Genomic DNA, 22,476 nt, shown 5'->3' on the forward strand with positions numbered 1-22,476 from the left:
CGTAAAATAATAGTCTACTCCTGCACGTGTTTTTAAAATTATTACTACAATGAATAGGGCGATTCTATTTCTATCTTACTCAGAGTGCCTGAGAGTTTGTACTAATGTAGGCTACATTGAATCTTTCAAGCAACATTTTGTATTGTATAATTTAAGTATTAGTAACTATTGATCATTGCATATATCGCTCATCGATGCTTGTACAAATATCGATATTAGGGCTTGATTTTAACTTTCTGATCCATTTATTAAGTAATAGAAACTTACAGTGATGCTCAAATTTGCCTTACTGCTAATATTTTTTCTTCTCGGTAAGTCATCATCATGTACGATGGTTAATTGGTAATATGCAGTAATTCTTTAATTTTAAAGGAACAGTATCCAAATTTCGCAGAAGCAATTATGGAATTCTACTTCTAAAAAACCATAAGATACAGTAGATGTCATGATTAATTACACTACGAGAGTAATCAAATTGTAAGATTAACAGACGATTTAGTAAAAATTAATTTAAGCAGCTATCAAATTGAAATAATTTTTAACCAAGTTACAGTTTTAACTACAGCAGCTCAAGCACAGAATTGTACAACATGATACGATTTCGTATACTGCAATCAAATATTCATTTCGAAATTTATATGGAATTAAAACTATATCTTTTGAATAATAAAGTAAATTACTTGGATATCTTATGCCTTTTAGAACACTACGGTGCGAATTTATTTGCATATGTTTATTCCTTGCTTACAGTAACAGAAAATATTAAAAATATAAGACATTTAATCCTTCATTATTACCCGTATGCAATTTTAGAACAGTGCAATATTATTTCAGGTTCTAGTTATAATTTGGAGCGAATTGTGATTGTAGGAATATCTATCCGTAGACTGATTGATACTTTACAAATTTTGCATATTTTACAGCTTACAATACGATTCTTTTAACACTTCTTCTATTAACTAGCAAATATCCAATTTCATGGTATCTGGGGTGATAATGTACGCTCCATTGATGATATGGATAAACTACTAAAAATGGAAAAAACGCTGTATAGTTCCTTAAAGAGCTACGTTCAAATGGAGAAACAACGATTGAATAAAATTTCCGACCTTTACCAAGAAATTACTGACGGTGTTAATGGAACTAATTTACCTCACCATGATCATGCAAAGCATCCACTGGCTATATATCTATTAATTAAACGCTTTCTTATTACGTGGAAAAACATTGAGATAGTTATGAATGAAGACTTGGGGAAAGGCTAGTATACGGAGTGTTTCTATCGGTGATCGAGTACATTTTTTGAAAACTTATAAGCCGGTTATAACATATAATTCTCTATTTTCGTATCTTAGAACTCTCTAGCACCTACAAAAATCTTCAGGATTATTTTCCTGAAGAGAAGGATTTAAATGAAACTGCAAATGCAATACTAAGGCTGCAGGAAGTTTACGACCTAACCGAAGAGAATTTAGCAAATGGAAAGATTGCAGGAATAAAAAATGCTATTAACAGTTTAAACTGGAAAGATTGCCTGTTAATTAGTCAAGTTGCTGAATCGAATGGACTCTTTAATCGATCATGTCGTTGGGCTCAGCAAGCATTATATCAATTACCACTACAAGAATATAATGACACAAACTTTCCAGTACATGACCTTAAAACTGTTTTAAAGCGTATAATTACAATCTTCTATACGGTAAGGCAAAATTCTTGATTACAAATATTGTTACATCATTGTCACTTTCCTGCTCTACATCGTCTACTTATAAAATAACTTGACCAAATGTAACTTTTCATCTAAAGAAACGCTGAAATTTATGACCTATAGTAGTGAAACTTGCATCAATCTTAAAGAAAGCACTGAAATTCTACAGGCTGCTTAGTAAAAATGTTTTATTTTTCACAAGGTTTACATCAGTATTTTCATATGTCATACCCTGATACTCGTATAGATATTCGAGCAGTTCTAGAAAGCTCTACAAGGTTGCTTAATAACACTATTTTAGTTATCGATCATTCTTAGATGTCCCTACGATCTATTTCAAAGTAATGTCAAGAAAATTAGCTGATGATTCGGTACTGCTTTACGATATATAGACCACAGCTAGAAATCGATCAGTTCATGATGCTCTAGGCCATGGACTGATTGCGTCAGAGTATCACGATGATATTTAATATTTTTACCAGACACTTGCTATTTTGCTCTCATTGTTAAATGTGATAAAAAAATCATCAGAGAATTACGTTTCATGACATCCGTTATTCTTTATTAGACTGGTCAAACCAGAGAAGCTAGAATGTATATCCAGAAATTACTTCGTCTTGGTGAGTAATACATGACCGACATCTACATACTGGATATCTAAATCTGGACAGTAAATAAAAGAACCTATGACTGACTCAAACAATTTTTATATAAAAACTATTCGTATGGATCAAGATCTCGTTTATCTGACAGTTTATATCAAAAAAAGTAAAAAATTCTTTCAATTTCAATAGACAGAAAATTGCTGAGTAGTAGATGTCGTTAAATTTAGGTCAAAATAAAATATTTATTTATGGTAAAGGAAGTTACTTATATGGGTTATAAAACTATAATCCTATTATGAGAACCTATGTCAAATTTTAAAAACCATTTCAGTCGGTAAAGGAAATTATTTACTTACAAGTCTCTATTACCTGCAGTATATCAAGAGAATTAAAATTGTTTGTCTATAATATAGTATATCGAAAGAGTTCATGTTGATACAGTACATATCAAATATCACTACATATTCGAAACTATAAACCGTGATTTGATTCAAATCACGACTAAGATTGAAGCAGCTAGGAATTGCTTACTCAATTTTTAAATCTTCAGTGCCTTTGAAGTATTTCAACGCTTGTGAAGTAGATAATAAAGATTAGAATTTTAGAAAATTGTTTTATGTACGGTACTTTTATACGACGCTACTAGCTGCTATATTAACAGTAAATTAAGAAGCGTATTATTTTATTCCATTTCTGCCATATGGACAATTATTATCGAATGTCAGATCCTAAAGACGAATTTATCGTAAAGAATATCCAGATTTCCATGTTATCAAGAAAGAAAAAGGGATCTAAAACGCGGACTGTCCTTAAGACGTTGAAGGTCATGGATAATGCTTCTCTTGTTAATCAACAAGCTACTGCACGTTATCAAAAAATTCGAGAGCTATGTATAGGCAATGAGGTATGGAAAGTTGTAAAGAATAAATTACATTTTTTATTCTACGTATGCTTCTCGCTTTGATCTAAAATGTGGGGCAAAATGTTATCATTTTATTATGGTGTCATTTTACTATGCAATTCTTAATATTTTATGTATATCTCATCATGTTTTAGAATCTGCCAGCTAAATCGAGTGGTCATCATCTGAAATGTTATTACTTTTATCCGTCATCGAAGACAAGATTTATGCCATATGCTATAGAAGAAATGAGCCGTGATCCTCTAATTATTCTGTACCATAATCTAACTAGTAATGCTGAAATGGAGTCTCTAAAGGCACTAGCAGCGAAACAGGTAATTAATTAAATTTATAATACTGTAAGTCATACATAGTTGTACAGAAATAGTTATTATGATCATAAGCTTTGGGCTACGCATAGTTATTTTCACATGATAATTATTTATTCTGCGATGAGTTTGAGATAGAACACTTAGGTTATGATTGGAGATATATTGTGTGATATATACATATATATAAGCCAATAGCAGGATATCCTGTAGCCTAATTCATTTAGCTATATATATATCTAATTGATTAAGATCATTCTTTGTGAATTCTATATCGTGACTGGATATCCGTATTTTTAATACGATAGCTCCAACCAGCTGGTGTATATCACACAACTTCAGCGGATAACCGGAATCTAGAAGGCTATACAAGAATTGCTAAAATGTAAGTTTAGGGTAAATTTCCTACATTCGTACTTTAGAAGACGACATATTTATTGTAAGACTGGAACTTTTCCTATATCTTGTCGTTTTTCATACATGTACGGTAATTTCATAAAATTTCATGCTTATTATATCTATCTGTCGATTTTGTTATGGCCAGAAATATTACGAGAATAAGTTAGATAGGCCATGTATAAATTTCTGTGGTATTTATAGGTAGTGACTAAATTAGATAAAGTGTAATTCATTTACTGAAATATATATACTCTGATGAAAAATTTATACTATCATGACAAGGGCTTTTATTTTGGACGAAGAAAGTGCTGTCGCATCTGCAATTACTCAACGTTTGCAAGATGTAACAGGACTAAATATGAACTTTTCCGAACCATTGCAAGTAAGAGAATATAATGCTGAAATTGTAATAGATTTTAAATGTTTCTAATATCAAGAATGAAATCAAAATAAATTAGGTTATTAATTATGGAATAGCTGGCCAATATACACCTCACTATGATACCTTTCCAGCTAAGGTATACATGTTTCACCCTTATAATAAAACTACAATTATTTCATAATCATGGCCTTTTATCTTCAAGATATGAATGTAAAACCTGTTAATATGAGTACGACTTAAAATTCTGAGTATATTTATGAGTTTACTGCTTATCAAAGATTCTTAGAAGAGTAGAAAAAAGGTGTAACATGCGGATAATCATCTAAAAATAGATAACATTTAGGAGTAACCTGAATAGTATTCGCCATTCATTTATGACTGCTTACGCATTCGAGGTCGATAAATAGTATCTATATATATTTTTAAGAATTTTTACACTTTGAAGGCTATTTAGCGATAGGCTATCTGTTGGATTTTTTGCCTTTGTTACAGTAGTAGTAAATCGATCTTCTTGTTATCATTTCTCAGTCTGGCGATAGATCGCACCCTAGCCATGATCGATTAGCAACGGCGATCCTTTATGTAAGTTCATCACCCAAAGAAACAAATGCATGCTCTTACAATGTTTCATTAGCATATTGATACGGATAAAATGTTCAAATGCAATGATATTTAACTGTTTTGTATTAAATTGTCTTTAGCTAAGCGACGTGGAACGTGGCGGAGCCACTGTATTTACTAATATTAACGTTAGAGTACTGCCACGCAAGGTTAAAATAAACTCTAAAGTTACAAAAATTATATGCAAATTTTAAAGATTAGAATGATTGTCATAAAATCTGTTTATAAATATTTAGCTAATTCGGTAGCGGATGGATATAAATTGATAAGATTTGTTATCCTTCTTTAAACTTCAAATGTTACTCTAACAGTCGGTTCTTCGTATATTAGAATAATCTCTCATTTAGAGTGATACATTCCGATTAATCCTTGGCTTGTAATTTTAATTCTTTATGCAGTATATCTATATTAATTTATTAATGATCATGTTACTTTAGGGTAATGTCATCATATGGTATAATTATTTGCCAGATGGAAATTTACATCCTGGAACTCTTCATGCTGGTTGCCCTGTATTAGTCGGGTCGAAATGGAGTGAGTTATGAATAAATAAGCTGTTCTGTTATCAGTAATGTAGATTTTCTGTTTGATATCCTACTCGATCTTGTTTACTGTAATATAGTATTCATTACAGCTTAGTAAGTCGACCATGCTATATTAAATACGAAGTGTCTACGATTATTTAGCAAGAGTCTGACTCTTAGCTATAAACCTGAGCCTGGAAAAATGATTATGTTTCTAATATGATACTTTCACTAAATTAATATTTACGAGTATAATTTTTGCGTTTGACAAATGATGAAAAAGAATAAATTTATTTTTCGATAGCTATCACTGAATTATCGATTAAGTTTAAGTTATATCACTTGCAGTTGCCAATAAGTGGATCCAAAGTAAAGGTCAGATGCTGCAGTCGCCTCGTAATGGTGGTTAAAGATATGTTTTACTTTCTTTAAAGAACGACAGCCAATAATGTTGCGGTAAACCTTTCAAGCAAATATTACCTAATCTGTAAAGATTCTCTGATAAGATACTGCACGCATGAATAACTAGAATATTAAATAAAATTTAAAGAAGGCCGCTAGTTCTGAGCTTATTAGCTAGCATTTCATTGTAAGAGTGCTATCGATTGGTTATTAAAATTGCTTGATATCAATTCGCAATACGGTAGCAATAAATGATTATGGAAATAAGACTCACAAGCGACGGAATTGTCCTTTAATAAAATTTCCAAAAAGTTCAACTTGCATTCGAACTGCAATATTATAGTACCTACTGTGTGTAGTATAATAAATGAACACTACTGCAATGATGTGTCCATACTGATTAATTATTTTTTATTGGCATATTTATACTACTTACATAATGTATTAATAATTTGCTAGTTAGCAAATTTTAGCCAGAATATACTAGCAGAGATTTAATAGATATTAATAAGTAGATGAAAAATTACGATACTTCATTTTGAATATAGATATAATAGCCCCAAAGTATAAAAATAGAAACAATTTACAGTGCGTTGATGCTATCTCAGTTAATATTCTGAAATGTAGTTCAACTGTGGCAATTACACATCGGGTAAAAGCATCGAACAGCGAGGAGTATAGTATATTACGATGATACTTTCGTGCTCAAAGAACTCTTCGATAAAATTTCATTTTGAATAACAAAGCATTACAATCTTCACCATATGGATTATTACATACAGCAAATATCATCTGATCTGAATTATTACCATAATATTTAACAAAATTATAAATTTTAAATACATTAAATTAAAGCTTTACGTAGTAGTTTCTTAATAATATTCACAATCATAAAGAAATTCCTAATATTCTACTACAAGGTAAGTAAAATTTACAATAAAATGAATTTAGGCAACATATTCTTAATGAATCGTTACAAATACTCTCTTATAATATAAATAAAATGCAATTAAAAGCCATAATGAAGTAGCCATTAAATCTCGAAAGAGTTGTTCAGAATGAGTATTATTTGTTAGCCAATAGAAAGGAAAGTAATTACGCAGAACAATATGACCACAGTAGAGGACAATCGAATTAAATCCTAGATAAACCATTAATAAAGAGGAAAAAGCTTAAAATTACTTCTAAAAACTTTCAGAGTGCGATTACTGAATCATAGTTTTTGCTTGCAAATCTTTCTAACCTCCATAAATGATTGGATTTCCATGCCACCAAGACATGACATCAATCAGAAGATATAACATCATGAGAACAAAGTATGCTAATCCACCAAGTAACGTGATATAGGATAACGACCTAAATTTTAAGCATATGAATAGTACTTAGTACTACATAAAGCTCTGTATCACAACTGTAGAATAATATAGAGTTATTTATTCATGATTTTAAATATCGCTACTGCTGATTTGAAATATCTTACCATAAGTTCCGATTAAGCGGAATAAATCCCATATTTTGTTTCCCTCCGCAAAGAGCAACACCTGTGGCTACCTGGATGAATTTGTACAGAAATTAAATGCATAATTAAAAGATAAACCGGAAGTAAAATGAGATATTGCTTTTAATAACTATTAAATCTAAGATTTAATAATCAAATGCTGTACCCATAACACGCCCCAAAATAGCCATCTCTTAAATCGTTCTTTATGACCTTTGTTGTATGTGGTTATGATTAAGCCGGCCTATTTTGTTGATAAAATAGGATAATAGTGCGGTACAAAGAAAGTGTATTATGTTATCCATTTTACAGCTTTTATTAAATGAACACAGTATACTGTAAATATAAGGATCGAAAACGAACAATAATGCGAACCTGAAGACCCATAAAGCAAGTTAAAATTGACGTTAGTGTACTCAGACATCCTTCTGAATCAAACGGCATGTGCGTTCGATAAAGGACCTTGCATGATGGATTTGCGTCTAGGTGGTTACCAAATATAAAACGATCAATGTAACCTGTCGCACCACCAGTACAATTATAGTGATTGGCGTCATCAGAAAGTCCACCGGGTCCAAAGTATCCGCTTTAGTAATACGAGTATATGAATTTTTAGCATCAGAATATTAATAATTCGTTAAACTACGCAACACATCATATGAAAAGTTGATAAATTAATTAGCATGAAATCCGTTAAAGAATCTCTATAAATTAACAATCAATCTAGTTAGCCACGTACGTTGGGCAACCTGGAACAGGGAGAGCAAAAATTAATGATAAATAAATAGATAATAGTCCAATCATGCCAATCCAGATTTTCCATATACAAACTATCTCTCGAATGGCTCGTAAATTCTAAAAATTACCAAATATTAACATATATTAATAAAATAGTAACAAATCTTTGTTAAAGATAATATTATGATCGTTTTATACTTACAGTTATGGTATCGGGAGGCTTAGCCAAATAGAGAACTGATAGAGACACTACTATGTAAGAAATAGCAACTTTTTGTAAATTACCAGGGATTCTCCACGTAGATAGATTTACGCCGTCGTTCAAAAATAATCCAATAAGGAATAAAATAACCGATCTACTGAGAACTTTAAGTACTGCAGATGAAGGAGGCAATCTACTGGCTGTAATATAGCGATGATTATAGAAGGATAAGGCAATACAAATACCAACAATGAATATAAACCAAGGCAAAATAAGATCAGCAAATGTTAAGCCATTCCAAGGAGTAGATCTAAAATACCAGTAACCTCCACCACCAGAATTAACGAAAATCATAATTGTAATACAAAGTCTTCAGAGAGAAATGATTTTAATGATTAGACGTCCAACAAAATTAAAAAAATCTAGAGATTTTCTTTACTAATTTATTTACCCCCTAAAAGCATCGACGGCATAAATTCTTTGAGCCAGAGGGTGAATGGATTCTTCGCTAACGCGTGCTAATCTTCTGTCTATGTCATTAATATTCCCTAAATCTTCTGTAATTAAGCTCTCCGTTGAATGGTAAGCTGAACAACTACGATTTCTATGAAATTCATATGAAGACGTAATGTTAGAATACTTTTATTGCTTTTAATCGATGTTGTCATTGTTTGAGATGAAACCGCTATGTTTTATTTCGATATTTATTGTACTACTTTAATAGGTAACAGTATGCAAACTACAATTCGACACATTAAACCGTACATAATTGTATTTTAAGTTATACCTATAGAGATAGTATATTAATTGCCAGAGTAATAAAGCAACGGCTAGAATAACTGCTCCAATGATAATTGGAAGCTGAGAGTAGTAAGAATCATGAATAGAATAGATGTTACATGAGCTGTTTCCGTTAGATCCATTTTGAAATATCACCATCACGTAAAGTCCATTTTTAACGTACTGGAATTGCTTACTAAAAATGAAAGAAAAAAGGAGACTCTAAGGTGATGGGGCACTTCTTTTCGACGATTAAACGATAAATTTCTTTGTAATTGCATCCTTTTCAATTAAAGTCTATTCACCATACTCTTTACCATTACTTAGCAATATGCAATCGGTTACAAAATATTTGATATTAAATTTGAAAAGAGTTGTCATTTATACTGTGGCACTACAGTACAGTATAATTAATTACTTTCTTCAATACACCACTACAGACAGTAACGAATAACATAGTATAACGTACATACCTGCAAATTACACTTTTATCCGTGGTATTGATGGCGGTTATCAAATAAGGAAAGTTAGTATCAATATAAACTGTCGTATTATGTTTATATTGAAGATTGGCGATGTTTTCTTCTTTACAGTTATAACATTCCGCCGATTTACCGTATAAAGCAACTTTACTGGGTAAGGTAGAATGGAGTGAAACATGTGCAAAATCAATAGAATCATTATAGCTCATTCCAAATCGTGATTGGAATGGAAAACTGTTCATCATTGACCAGAGGTCAGTTGTAAAAATAGCAATTTGTGGATTATCAGCATCGCCATAGACCAGAATTAATGACTTTGTGCGAAAGGAAAGGCCTATTATGCCAGTGCTTGCTCCATTTTCAAGATTGATGGTTACATTCCAAACCATATCACCTAATTGAAGAACAAAAATTGAAACGGTTGAGACATTTAAAATTGCTAGTAACATATAAGCTGACAGCAGGTTCAATATTGCTAATAGTAAATGAGTCACTACAATTTATGTTATCAGTTTTTTTAAGTTACAATAGAGATTGATCCATATCTACAGTTGTGACTTTATTACATCATAATGGAAGCAATTACTGTGAGCAATTATTGTATTGATTAATTATATTATTATGGCTTATAACTTAATAGGTCAATACGAGTAGATACTATAGTATATCCTTTTCAATCAGATAGCAGGATAAGGTTTGTTATTGTATTTTATGCTTAAAGATACTGGAGTACATTTTATGTGAGAGTATTGTAAGTTAGCCATAATAGCTGAGTAATAGGTAAGAAAGGTTGATAGAGCAACCAAAAGTAGCGTTTGCACTTGCTAGCAGTCCATCCGAAACTAATTAATTAATTGATCAATTCATTAATTGAAATTGCTACCTTTTGCATATACATTTTAATGGTAGATAAAATTTATTTACACCTGTATTACTATAAATTAACGTAACTGCTATACTAGATCGGTAACAAGTGCATAAACTAGTAGAAAGCCTATTAAAAAAAGTTTCAATTCAGTAGTTTATGACCATAAGTTTTAATTTGTCTGATGAACGAGTACATTACATTACATTATATAATAGTGTTAATTTTCTCTATAATCAAACACCAGTTGAATATATAATTATTGAGTGGTAAACGCTTGATAGATATACAGTACAGAGTACAATACCATTTTTGGATATTTGATAATACTATTTTGATATTTTGAAAATTTTTTCTATCTTATTTGCTATGTTATGACTGTGTTTTGCGGTCGAAAAATGAATCATACTTAAGCATTTTATTATCGTTGGCATCCGGCAGTCGATGCTACTGGCTATAAATTTACAAATATGTCAAAGGATTCGACCGTAAATCTCTATAACAATGATCTATACTCCTCGCAAAATGATGATGCTATTATGGTAGAACTTGATAACATTGTGACCTATCTGTACTCTACTTTAACCAACGGAATTGTGATATAGTGTACGTGTGTGATGATATCTGGAGTAGCTAGCATAGACTACATACGCGTATAGTACATTAGTAATGGAAAAGATCTAGGGTAATCAATCATGTGTTGGCAGCTTTGAAATGTCTAGAGATGATAATTAAGTAAACATTGCTTTAGTCCAAATCTTTTGTCAATCATTACCTGGAATAATCCAGTCATCAACCCCATCTCCAGGATTTACATGGCCTTTTTTGAAGCAATGATTGCTTTGGAAAGATGTATTGAAACCAATTTGAGGGTATAAATAATTTCCAATTTCGATATTGATGTCGGGCGATGTACACTTGACATTATCATCCACTGTTGAAGTTGTTTATATACGCGTAATACGTGTATTTTAGTTTAGTTTATAAGGAATAGAAAAGAAGATTTGAATTATTATTTTAAAGCAAGAAAGAATACTAATACTAATTTTGAAGTCATTTTGAGAAAGAATTCGTACTATGACAACGGCCATTACTGCTAAAATAAACGGATAGTTTAAACTTGAAATTTTTCTTCACTACAACTACGGTCAAGTGTGCCTAATGCGTAGAGCCTTAGCTGAACTGATTGCATAGTTCAATACAGTAAACATGACCTAATGGAGTACAAAAGAAAAAGTGTAAAATCAAGTTTCAACTGGGAAATACTTTATTTTCTAGCAATCGATCCTCTATGTATTACTGCTTTTCCTTTGTAAACTGATGATATTGTAGATTTTAACTTACTAAAGTACATATAATATGATTGAATGACAGTGACAGAGGAAAATTCTTCCGGCATCGTAGTCCGTTTGACTCTATTCGCCCTTCTCACGTCATGCAGTCGAAGCTCATTTCATGACGGTCAATAGTACTTCAAAGTTAGACTTACCATTAGAATTTTGCGGATGGAGAAGTTGCTGGCAATAGCAAGAAAGGATACAGTGAAGAATGAAGAAAACGACGTCCGTTTTCAACATATCGAAGACATTGGTCGATTTGAAAACAGTCCAAGTTGGATGCAAAAGTATGAGTATGAGGAATGTGGGCCAGTCCTGTCGTCGTTTTCAAAACAAAAACAAACTTTTTGAAAATGGAGTTTGTACTGTACACGCCGCTGTACTGTAGTACAGTACATTGTGCCACCACAGACTATCATGGACTACTATAGGATAAGTACAGTACTAACGTGGCCACACTAGGGTCTCCAGTTGTTGCTGACTGAACGGTAGACGGTTCAAAGTCTATAGGCCGTGTTGCCGGTGTTATACACCTCTAGTCTAGGAACACTGTACTGTACAGTACATGTATATAAAGTAAAGTATACAGTACAGTACAGTAACTACGCAGCTGCAATGAAAAATATGCATAAATTACAGTACCGTACTGTACTGTACTGTACTGTACAGTACTGTACTGTACACTGCACAGCAGTTGACGGATTCTCCATACTGTACACTGTACACTGTACAATTGGGTACTCAGATCAAATATTCCCAAATGGTTTACCTTCACATCCAGTTGTCCTTGCTTTTGCCTATTACCATGGAATCTGCAACTTGATCTTAGGTAGAATATTCCAAGACTGCGTAACGATATCATGGCTTCAGCCAGTAGGAAAAGAAGTTGGAAAAATGCCAATGTACAGGCTGGTGATTACTGGAAAAAGAGCAAGCGAATGGCCGCTTTGGAACCGAACCATCCTTCTGTCAGTTCCTATATGTACTTTGGTGTCAATACAATATTTCGCCAAGTATGGCAGGAGATACTGCAGACCAATTTAACATTCGGTTAGCGCTACGCCTGTACTTCCACTTGTTAATAGTCCACTACAGTAGATGATATAATACAACTGTTTCAAGTATTTCTAGTCAAATGCTAGCGGAAAATGGCAAATTTTACGCTCAAGTGTACTGCATAGTAGTCATCATCCATGATATCAATATAGTACATTGCTATCATCAAGTAAATAAAATCGAGGATAAAGCTCAATGATATCGATCAATACAACGTGTATGGGTACCATTATCCTGTATACTATGCTATCAATGTTTTTCAATAAATGATAAAATACTTAGCGTGGTCACTTTGCAACATGGACATAAAACAAAACTCACCTTCTTATTGATGATGTTAGATAATATGAAATCCATCGCCCGAAAACATCTCCATTATTTAGCTACTGCAATCTTGCATTGTCTACTTGCACACCGTTTAACTTTGGCCAAAGATATGATTAGTGTATTATGCAAAAAATTCGACACGGTTCCTGAATTAGTGTGGAAGGTAAGTTTCGTGCTACTTGTAACCATCAATTTTTACGCATCACTTCTCATGAATTATTATGCAATAAATCATGAATTATTCCAAGACATGCTCGATATGATGCAGTCTTTCTTACAAGAATTAAACAGTATTCTAAAATGATATCAAATTATATTCTAATTTTATACTCGAAATAAAGTGTCGCGCTACGATAAATCTCGATGACCTGCAGTATTTTAGATATCAGATATACATGCATCTGCTTGTTGCACATATTAAATTTTCTCATGATGGAATTAAAACTATGCAACTGTAAATACTGTACTGTAAAGTAAATGGTGAAAGACAATGTATGCAAAGTCTAATATATCAAATCTGAACTATAGTACTTATGTAGTGATAGAGCTCATACTGCATATAGCTGAAAAGATGAGTGAAAGAATGAGAAAGCATACGTGTGCAATAATTAGAATTATCCAATGGAAGGCCTCCATGATTGCCTTTTACAGTGCTACATTCCTTAAAGACTGCTAGGATACCTTGATTTGCTTATTAATCTGTAATTTTACCTATGCAATCTGTATTACTTCCATAATCAGAATTATTTTATATTTCTATAGACAGGAATGGAAGTCTTGGATGATAATAATCCTTATTATGCAATGCGCTGTACAAGATTTCATAAAGCCGTTGGTGACCTTCTTCAGTACTACTTTGTAAGATTTGGACACAACTTCGCGTTTACATGTAAACTATTCTCTGACTCAATAATGTAGACAGGATTGATTGCGTTACAGTAAGACATAGCCATCAAGTTATGTACGACCTTACTCAGAAAACTTGGCTGCCAATGTTTCAATACGTACCTCAATCAAATGTTGATGTTATCTATTAAACATTCAGTTCGATTGTAGGCATACGAGTAAACCTCATGCTTAGCTGCTCTACTATATAACGTACACGTACACGGCAGATTGCTGATTGCTAGTTTTACTAGTGCTTCTATTTTGTATGATTGTGTAATGCAATCAGGTCTGCTCAGTGCTCACCAGAGTGCTGCTCACTGCCTGGCTTGTTAATCTATGAGCTAGCTCAGCTTAGTCAGACGGTGAACAAAAAATAATAATATTCCATGAGTAGGATATTTAGTAATTTAGGCTTAGCATTGGTGGCTTTCTACAATTTATTAAGACTTAGTAAAATATATTTTATCGCTTACATAGTATGATATTGTAACAAATTTGCCATTAACATTGGTATTGGCAACTCTATTTCATCAAGTCTTACTAAAACTTTCTTTCTTTACTATACGATTGCAAAATAGCCAAGCGAATTGGTCATAGACTCTGTGTCCTACTATGTTAGGAAGCAGCGTTTGAATGAAGCTGAAAGCTTGATTATCAGGTCGCTTACATGTATCCGATTTGTCTCGATTTTGTATTAGATCAACCTTAGAAGTTTAAATAATACACATTACATCATGATGTGCCTATTTGCAGTTTGATAAAATCATGTAATAGTACAATGGTTCTAGTTAATCATCAAAAGTTTCTAACTGGTTGTTAATACGCCATTTTACTCCATGAATCCGTTTAATTCAGTAAAGTAAACGTAAGTCCGTATATGAAGGAACCCTTACTTCTGGCCCAGGCTGGCTACTTTCAGTACATTCAATGGAAGAAACAAGTAGCAAATCAAAGTAAAATACAGCTACATTACAATAAAAGGATACAATAACATCGCTTGATACGTATATGTTATTATCGCTGCTCCAATGGTTAATTATTTCATTATGAATCGAGATTGACTGTCTTTTTTTAATAGATAATGATGAGGTAGATAATTCAGATTCAGATGAAACTAGGGATTTAACCCACGAAGCTAGAATTGCTATCGACCATTTAAAAGGTTTGGTCGAGACCGAAGGTGTATGGGATGTGCATATTGCGATCTGCGCGGAGGTTACTACGCTTTACTAATCCTATTTGAAACAGTACTGTTTAACCCGTTACATCTAGTGTATCCTCATTGTTACTTATGTTTAGTAATTAATTATTGTGACAGCTTTTAGCATACTTTAATGACAAAAAATCTGCTAAGAAGTTACTAAAGAAATATCTTCAATGTCAACCAACTAATACTAATGCCTACAGGTTTCATAAATTACTATAATCTTAAAGCCATTGAATCTTTAGCAGCTTTGCTACTAAAGGCAATAACTTCATATAACATATATCTGCTACTGTTTAGATATTTGTATTACTTTCGAAAACGATATTACCCCAAAGAAGTCGTTAAAATTAGAAAAGTTCTCGCCGAATTAGCTAAATTTAACCCCTGCGATATCATGTGCTTGGATATTATCAATTATTCTAATTTTAAAGGTAGGGCTGACTGATTAAATTTTAATGTGATAAAAATAAAATTTCTTATCATCTTAGAATACTTGATAAAAAAGAGGTTTTTATTTTTATCACTCTAAGTTAAATCAAGCATCAAGGAAACATTATCAATCCTATTCGATCATCTGGATTACCATTCGTGCGCGTTGAATATTCAGCCTTGGAAGCTGTTAACTACATTTCTCACTAAAGTTGATCTCAGGTAAAATTTAATATTTTTGTATCCTCTATTTGCTTAAATAATTAAATAATCCTCAAATGGCTAGCTATCGGTTATTATGATGTATAGATTCATAATAGTTTATCTAAATAGTAGGTGTGATGAATGTTTGAATTTAATCTGGGAGGAAAGAAAGCTGTGGTGGCCAGAGTATCATTTTTCTGAAGATAGCTTGGACAAGGTATTGCAGGAAATTATTTGTATCTCAAGGATTTGAAATATAGAATAAGTTCGTTCTAATTGTCATTTAAATTTTAGATTGCTACACCGAGTAAAGATCCGGCGAAAGGTATACTTATACTATAATAAAATACTGTAGAACGATAAAGATATTCTCGATGAATTGTAATAACTTACCGAACACTGAGTGGCAAAAGTAGTCATGACTATGATGTTGCAGATGTAATAATTGTCTACGGTAATGTAAAAAACTTAATTGAGAGATAACTCTTACTGGTGGACTATTTTTTGTAGAGGAGACAAACTTTCATGTTATTGCTTATAAAGCTGCCGTTGCCATCTGGATTCTTGGGTCAGATAATAAATATACTGCTCGCGTCTATTCAATTATGAAATTACGGAACCTTAAAGAACTATCTTGCATGCTAGAAAAGTGTTTAGTATTGCACAGGGAGGATAACTAACTAATTTAAACTTACATTAACTTCTGTGTCTACGATTTTCTGCTAAAAATTTGAAATTTCTCATAGTTGTATTACTGTTAAATATTTTTACTCATAGATTTATTTACGTTTGAATGTATTGTAGGTACAGTACTGTGTATACCAATACTGTTCAGTTGTATATAAACGGTATAGTAGTACGATTTATAATCGAGATTTATTTGCTACAAAATATTGGTAATAACGTTGTTTAAACATCTTTATGTACAGTGACATATATATTTTTTGACGATATGTGTGTATAGTTTAATGGAAAATAATGACGATATATCAGGCACTGGGTTTTATGGTTACCATTGATAAAAATAAAAATATATCTAGATTTCGAAATAATGGACATGTTTCTATATCGTTATTCTATTTGACGTATGGAAACACATCATAAAAAACAATTATTGTCTGTACATATATCATGCTTTTTAAGCCAGATATCGCTTGAGCTATACAAGCCTAAATTAAATAACTACAAGAATTCCTTTAGGACGCGAACTCTACGCAAGTAAACCGCCTGGTAAGATGTCTACATGCATGCATTAATTAATACAACACCACTTTAATCTATTCGTATAGAGAGAGTAGTAAAGGTATTGGACATTGGTGCAATCATTAAATCAGTATACGACCTGCTACTTTATTTTAAGCGCTTGTTATTTCGCAAGCCTGATATCAACATTTATCAATCTCATTACAATACATTCACATATATTGGATTTAGATTATCAACCTCTTTAATCTACTACAGTTATTCAACTAATGCTTAATTAATACGACACATTAGCTAATACGCAAAAACAAGGCGATCTGTGTAATTAATAATGCAATAAGCCAAATTTTGTTATCCTACATCAACTGCTAACTAATTGTAGGTAAACAACGAAAATCGTAGTTGACTTGATAATTACTAATCGATCTTCCTAGGGCAACCATAACCTAATCATCTAGATTATGAAGTGACTATTTTTAGATCGTGTGAGAATATCTTCAGTTGTTTGCCTTCACTGTTTAGAGGTATTGTTTGACGTTAGAAATGATACCATTATGCAATATATGCCCTAAAATGTACAATTTTTTTTATCTTAATTTAGATAGTAGCGGTGGATTATAAGGCAAATAAAACATTATAAACAGCTTTGATTCGTTGACTACAGTAGAGCTAAATATAAATTATACTACGTACAGTACTATAGATTCAATAGAACGAGGTGCCGAGTTTGATTACGTATGCATAGCTAATTAGCTTCATTATATTTAGTATCAGCTTCAACCAATCATATGCCTCGAGTAAATGTATATATATATACCTGGTAGAAAAACATTTTTATCACTAACGATGGCTAAATTCAGTCTTCCCCAAGTACCCTTTCCGCCAGTTAACACTGAATGGAAAGGAGTACTGTCTTGGATTCCGATATGAAACGCTTACTTCGCTTCCTTCGATCGGCCTGGGATTCGTTCTAATCAATGGTGTATTTTTCGGGTGTTATACAATGTTGTACATTAATCTGTCAATACAACATGGAACAGATCACTGTCCTTTCAATCGGTTGTAGGTGGCTGCTTCACAGCGATTTCGCCGTCACTCAGCAGAGTGCTAAGAAATAGGAGCAGTTATCCCTATGACCACTCGCTACTATGCTTATCGCTTCGTTGCTCGCTCTTCTTGTGGCTGTGAAGTTGAGAAGTTTATAGTCAGTGATTGGTCAATTAGATGAATTGTCTAGTAGCTAATTCCTTTAGCTGATGGCAATTTGAGTTATGGTAAGGTAATAGCCGTGCACGATGGATACTAATTAATTTAATTTATTTTGTTGTACAGTAGGCTTTCTAAAGCCAAGTGAAGTCAATTTTTTATCTTTAACCAATATGATCAAAAAACATGATATGTAATGGATGATAACGTGGTAATGTATAATAATAGTAAGTTCAATAGATTCAACATGTCTTACATAGAGCATTCTGGATATACATTAGCAGTCAAATTGTTTTGCCATGGTTCACTGCTGTAACTGTACAATGACAATCTAATTACTCCAAATTAATTCCTTAACAGATATTTCAGCGACTTACAGTGAAATGTAGGCTATTTTAGGTAGTTATAACTCGTCAATTCTTAAGTAGATCTTCACTATGGTTAAAAGAAGACATATCTTCGTCAGATTGAATGTATTAATACACACAAGTATATGTCTTAATGCCATTATATATATACTAGTCAATCCTCATGCTCTACACTGTATCGTAATGATAGTTAGCGAATAGCAGTCACTTGTAACATTAAGTATTGTGAAATTATTTATTTGCCAAGCTACTATCTTTAATGTAGAATCTTTGTACTATTTTAGTGTGATTTTATAGCTGTGCTACTAACCCGCTTGTCACTTATATAATATAATTGGTCTAATAAAATAGATGCATAAACTTCAAGTCAATCTAATTTTTTTCCTCATACAGTATTAATAACTTGAGGTCTTGAGGTACTATACCTCTTCCAATTTTAAAATCTCTATGTTTAGTGAAATTTTGTTTCATCTTTGAAATTCGTTACCAATAAAATGAAAGTTCTTTGTATCGCTTTTATGCATTATTGGTCTTTCCTTTTCTCAGATATTTACAAGAGCTATAAAGTTGAAAATGTACAATATTATTATTTTAATACTATAGCAGTCTATTATAGTACTACAGCTGTGCCACTGATTGGTGATAACTTAACTAAAGGTTAGTTCTGCTATGCTGTTGTCACAGAATTGCTATAATACGCAATACTTTGCGAAATTTAATATATTTAAACATTCTTAAGTTAATCAGAATTAACATTAAAATCAAATTAACTCAGCTTTGTTACCGTATAGTTTAAGCCAATTTTATAGTTTTTCAAATATTCGATACACGAGTATAAAGTCAGTCTATGCGTATATAGCAAAGAAGGTATCATGTTAGTACTTGCATAAAAGCAAGATTTGAGAAATCAAGCTGTAAAATGTAGTTACATAATGAGACGTTCATAGCAGCTTTATACACGCTCACTAACGGAGTCCATTTGATAAAGCTTGCTGTTGCGTAAAAAATTCACTAATACTGAAAATTTTATGCATTTACAACGTATACTGAACTATTTTATCTGGAAGTACTGTTTTAGATATTTGGATTAAGCTTATATTCAAGATCACAGTATTATAATTGTATCAGACCAAAGAGTTGGTCGATCCTGTATTACATGCTGGGTCTGTCATATTACCTTATGCTGATTGAAATCGCAATGTAATATACTTGAATATGTCTATACGAGTAGTAATGACAATTAAGTATAGCGTACTTGTAGATGCTTTTAATTTTTCATTCATTGATATTTAATGATCCTATTACTTCTTGATGAACTGACTTGCAGCATAATGTTAGTTTTCACAAGTATAGAGGACAATTTTCTGGTTAAAATTAATGAGCTTTATTTTTTAATTCGTCATCATACACATCAAGATAATAACCGTCTACTCTATATCCAATTAATTACAAACATAAATAATAACAGCATTAAAACTACAGATAATTTTAATCTTATAACAAAATATAACAGTACGATCATCTCGCTGACAAGACTACGCTCGTCTGTTTATTCCCGAGAATGTTATGCAATGCAAGGTTAATTTTTGTAAAAAGATGTGATGTCATATCAAGGCCGTAGTTATAATATGCTCAGAATAATTATTAATTATTAATTGAGTAACAGAAAAAGAATTCTGTTATTCTATATTTGAAACGTACAACAGCTTCCCCTCAGATATCTGCTGAGGCGTTGTAATGTAAAATCTTTCTAGTTTACTATTAATTACTCTGCAGAGGCGATAAGCACAGTATGAAGTAAGATTAACAGTGAATTAAGTTTTGTGCTGCAAACTAACTGCTATTCAGACATGTAGAATATGAGTGGCATCGACAATGAATTAGTGACTACAAATTACGTCGTAACTGCTATTCTCACCAAGCTGATCATTTATTTCCCAAACGCACTAAATAAGTAGGATCGATGTTGAATTAAGTACTACAAATTGCGTTGCAAGTACTGTACTATTCTCGCTAAACTGGCCGTTCGTTCTTGACAGCGAATTATTTACTGCAAGTTTAACACTATAAATTACATCACAACTACTATTCTTACTAATATTATCACAGAGGCATTAAAGATCTTTTAAATTTACAATTAAATTATACTGCAACTCATTCCAAAGAAGTATCAGCATATTTACAGCCCAAAAAACTAATATAAATCATGCTATAATTGACTCTACTTTGGCAAAAGCATTGAACAAATCTTATCATGATACTTACCCATGCTGAAGTTGTTTACTACTGATGCTGTTTTAGTTGTAAAATCATCAATACTGTATTAACAACTTCAGATTTGATGGACCAATCACACTGTCCTTGGCCATTTCGGTTGCTTTAGATCCACATCAAGTGAATAGCAACCGCATGATAAGTCTAGTAGTAAGTGGTCATAGGGCCAGCCGCTCCTGTTTCTTAGCACTCTTCACGAGAGACGGCGAAATCGCTGCAGAAGAGCTGTCCTATAACCGGTTGAAAGGTCGATGATCTCCTCCATAGTGTAGCAACAGGCTCAATTCCACCCGCAATAAATACATCATTGATTGGAATTGAACATCTACCAATTGAAGGAAGCGTTTGCACGTAATGCTACGGAATCGAAGATAGCACCCTTTTCCAATCGCTACAAGCGAGAGGAAAAGGAGCTTGATGAAGATGAGAATCAAGCATAATCATCACCGCAATAGCTTTCAAGCAAGGATCTTACATTTGCTTTTATACGAGTACCGATTCGGTCTACTACAATTGTTGAGGTCACATCTGCCTATGATTGATCCTTTGCTATTATCAGGTCTTTGATTATGTTTATGTTTGTGCAGTACTGTATAATACGATTATCCTAGAGACCCTAGAGAGAAAGAGACCAGACAAGTCTTTGTTTAAAAAGTTTCCATAACTATTATAATTATAATTCATCGTATGTAAAACGTTCGAAAACGTTTCTACGACGTTGGCAGATTACTTACGGTGATATACTGATATTACATGGCCGTTACCATGACAATCGACATTGGTACTACACGATAATAGGTAATCTTTCTAAAAATAGTTCCATATATTAGCTTGTCGAATACGATACAATGGATTTATACCACCGTTTAGGCAGTGTTTAGGTGGTTGGTTATTGGCATATAAGAGATCAGGTAGCGGACAATACGCTACAGTTGCAATGACATCATCGCCTAAATTTTTCTAAAATTAGCCGAAAATCCTTTCCATCAATGGTTCGGTCGGCATTCAAGAAAGTATAAATGCAATCAAATTTTCTCGGTTGCTTTACATAACGATGATTGGACTAAGTCTTCGTCAAGCACCTTTTCCACCAGTTCAGTCTGAGTGGAAAAGAGTGCTTTCTTGGATTCCATGGGAACTCTCAATGTGCTTACTTCGCTTACTTCGAAATGACGATGGTTTTCTCTGACGAAGGGTGTATTGCTATCAGTAAGAACTTGCCTGTTAATACACTCTGGAGTCGATCAAAGTCTTTTCATCCGGTCGAAAGAACCTGCTCCACAGCGATTTCGCCGTCACTCTATGTGGGTGCTAAGAAATAGGAGCAGTTATTCTGGAGACCACTCGCTACTATATCTTTCACTTCGTTGCTATCCTAAATGTAATATCATTTTAGAGCAATGAAATTGAAAGGTGATAGTCAGTGATTGGTCACTAAAACGGACAGTTGAACGATGATAAAGTAGGTAAGGTATTGTCTAAATTATAGGAAGTTGAGTTTTTGGTTAAAAAATTACTTCACTATTGCTAGGATCGATGCC

At 32.6% G+C, this 22,476-nt stretch overlaps 4 protein-coding genes across 4 annotated transcripts; 3 read left to right on the plus strand and 1 right to left on the minus strand.

The window, feature by feature from the left end:
• Nucleotides 1-271: 271 nt before the first annotated feature.
• TRIADDRAFT_59907 (uncharacterized protein) lies at nucleotides 272-2,336 on the plus strand (the record flags this gene model as incomplete). The annotated part of the gene is made up of 4 exons (XM_002115782.1): nucleotides 272-311; nucleotides 964-1,131; nucleotides 1,356-1,699; nucleotides 2,277-2,336. 4 exons carry the CDS (start codon nucleotides 272-274, stop codon nucleotides 2,334-2,336), a joined length of 612 nt encoding a protein of 203 aa, XP_002115818.1.
• Nucleotides 2,337-3,013: 677 nt separating this feature from the next.
• Nucleotides 3,014-5,879, plus strand: TRIADDRAFT_59908 (uncharacterized protein; the record flags this gene model as incomplete). The annotated part of the gene is made up of 9 exons (XM_002115783.1): nucleotides 3,014-3,217; nucleotides 3,370-3,549; nucleotides 3,852-3,928; nucleotides 4,225-4,324; nucleotides 4,401-4,460; nucleotides 4,853-4,906; nucleotides 5,026-5,094; nucleotides 5,383-5,479; nucleotides 5,818-5,879. The coding sequence occupies 9 exons, from the start codon at nucleotides 3,014-3,016 to the stop codon at nucleotides 5,877-5,879; spliced, it is 903 nt and encodes a 300-aa protein (XP_002115819.1).
• Nucleotides 5,880-6,576: 697 nt separating this feature from the next.
• Nucleotides 6,577-11,835, minus strand: TRIADDRAFT_59909 (uncharacterized protein; the record flags this gene model as incomplete). Its single annotated transcript, XM_002115920.1, has 10 exons — nucleotides 6,577-6,668; nucleotides 7,115-7,227; nucleotides 7,352-7,422; nucleotides 7,745-7,955; nucleotides 8,109-8,224; nucleotides 8,310-8,679; nucleotides 8,761-8,913; nucleotides 9,563-9,965; nucleotides 11,212-11,370; nucleotides 11,781-11,835. 10 exons carry the CDS (start codon nucleotides 11,833-11,835, stop codon nucleotides 6,577-6,579), a joined length of 1,743 nt encoding a protein of 580 aa, XP_002115956.1.
• A 798-nt stretch (nucleotides 11,836-12,633) lies between these two features.
• On the plus strand, nucleotides 12,634-16,564 carry TRIADDRAFT_59910 (uncharacterized protein; the record flags this gene model as incomplete). The annotated part of the gene is made up of 10 exons (XM_002115784.1): nucleotides 12,634-12,823; nucleotides 13,171-13,319; nucleotides 13,919-14,045; nucleotides 15,123-15,259; nucleotides 15,363-15,451; nucleotides 15,549-15,682; nucleotides 15,782-15,902; nucleotides 16,017-16,101; nucleotides 16,179-16,209; nucleotides 16,395-16,564. The coding sequence occupies 10 exons, from the start codon at nucleotides 12,634-12,636 to the stop codon at nucleotides 16,562-16,564; spliced, it is 1,233 nt and encodes a 410-aa protein (XP_002115820.1).
• Between the last annotated feature and the right edge of the window lie 5,912 nt (nucleotides 16,565-22,476).

The sequence above is a fragment of the Trichoplax adhaerens genome, genomic scaffold, assembly GCF_000150275.1.
Source record: "Trichoplax adhaerens TRIADscaffold_12 genomic scaffold, whole genome shotgun sequence".
In the NCBI taxonomy this organism is placed as follows: domain Eukaryota; kingdom Metazoa; phylum Placozoa; class Uniplacotomia; order Trichoplacea; family Trichoplacidae; genus Trichoplax; species Trichoplax adhaerens.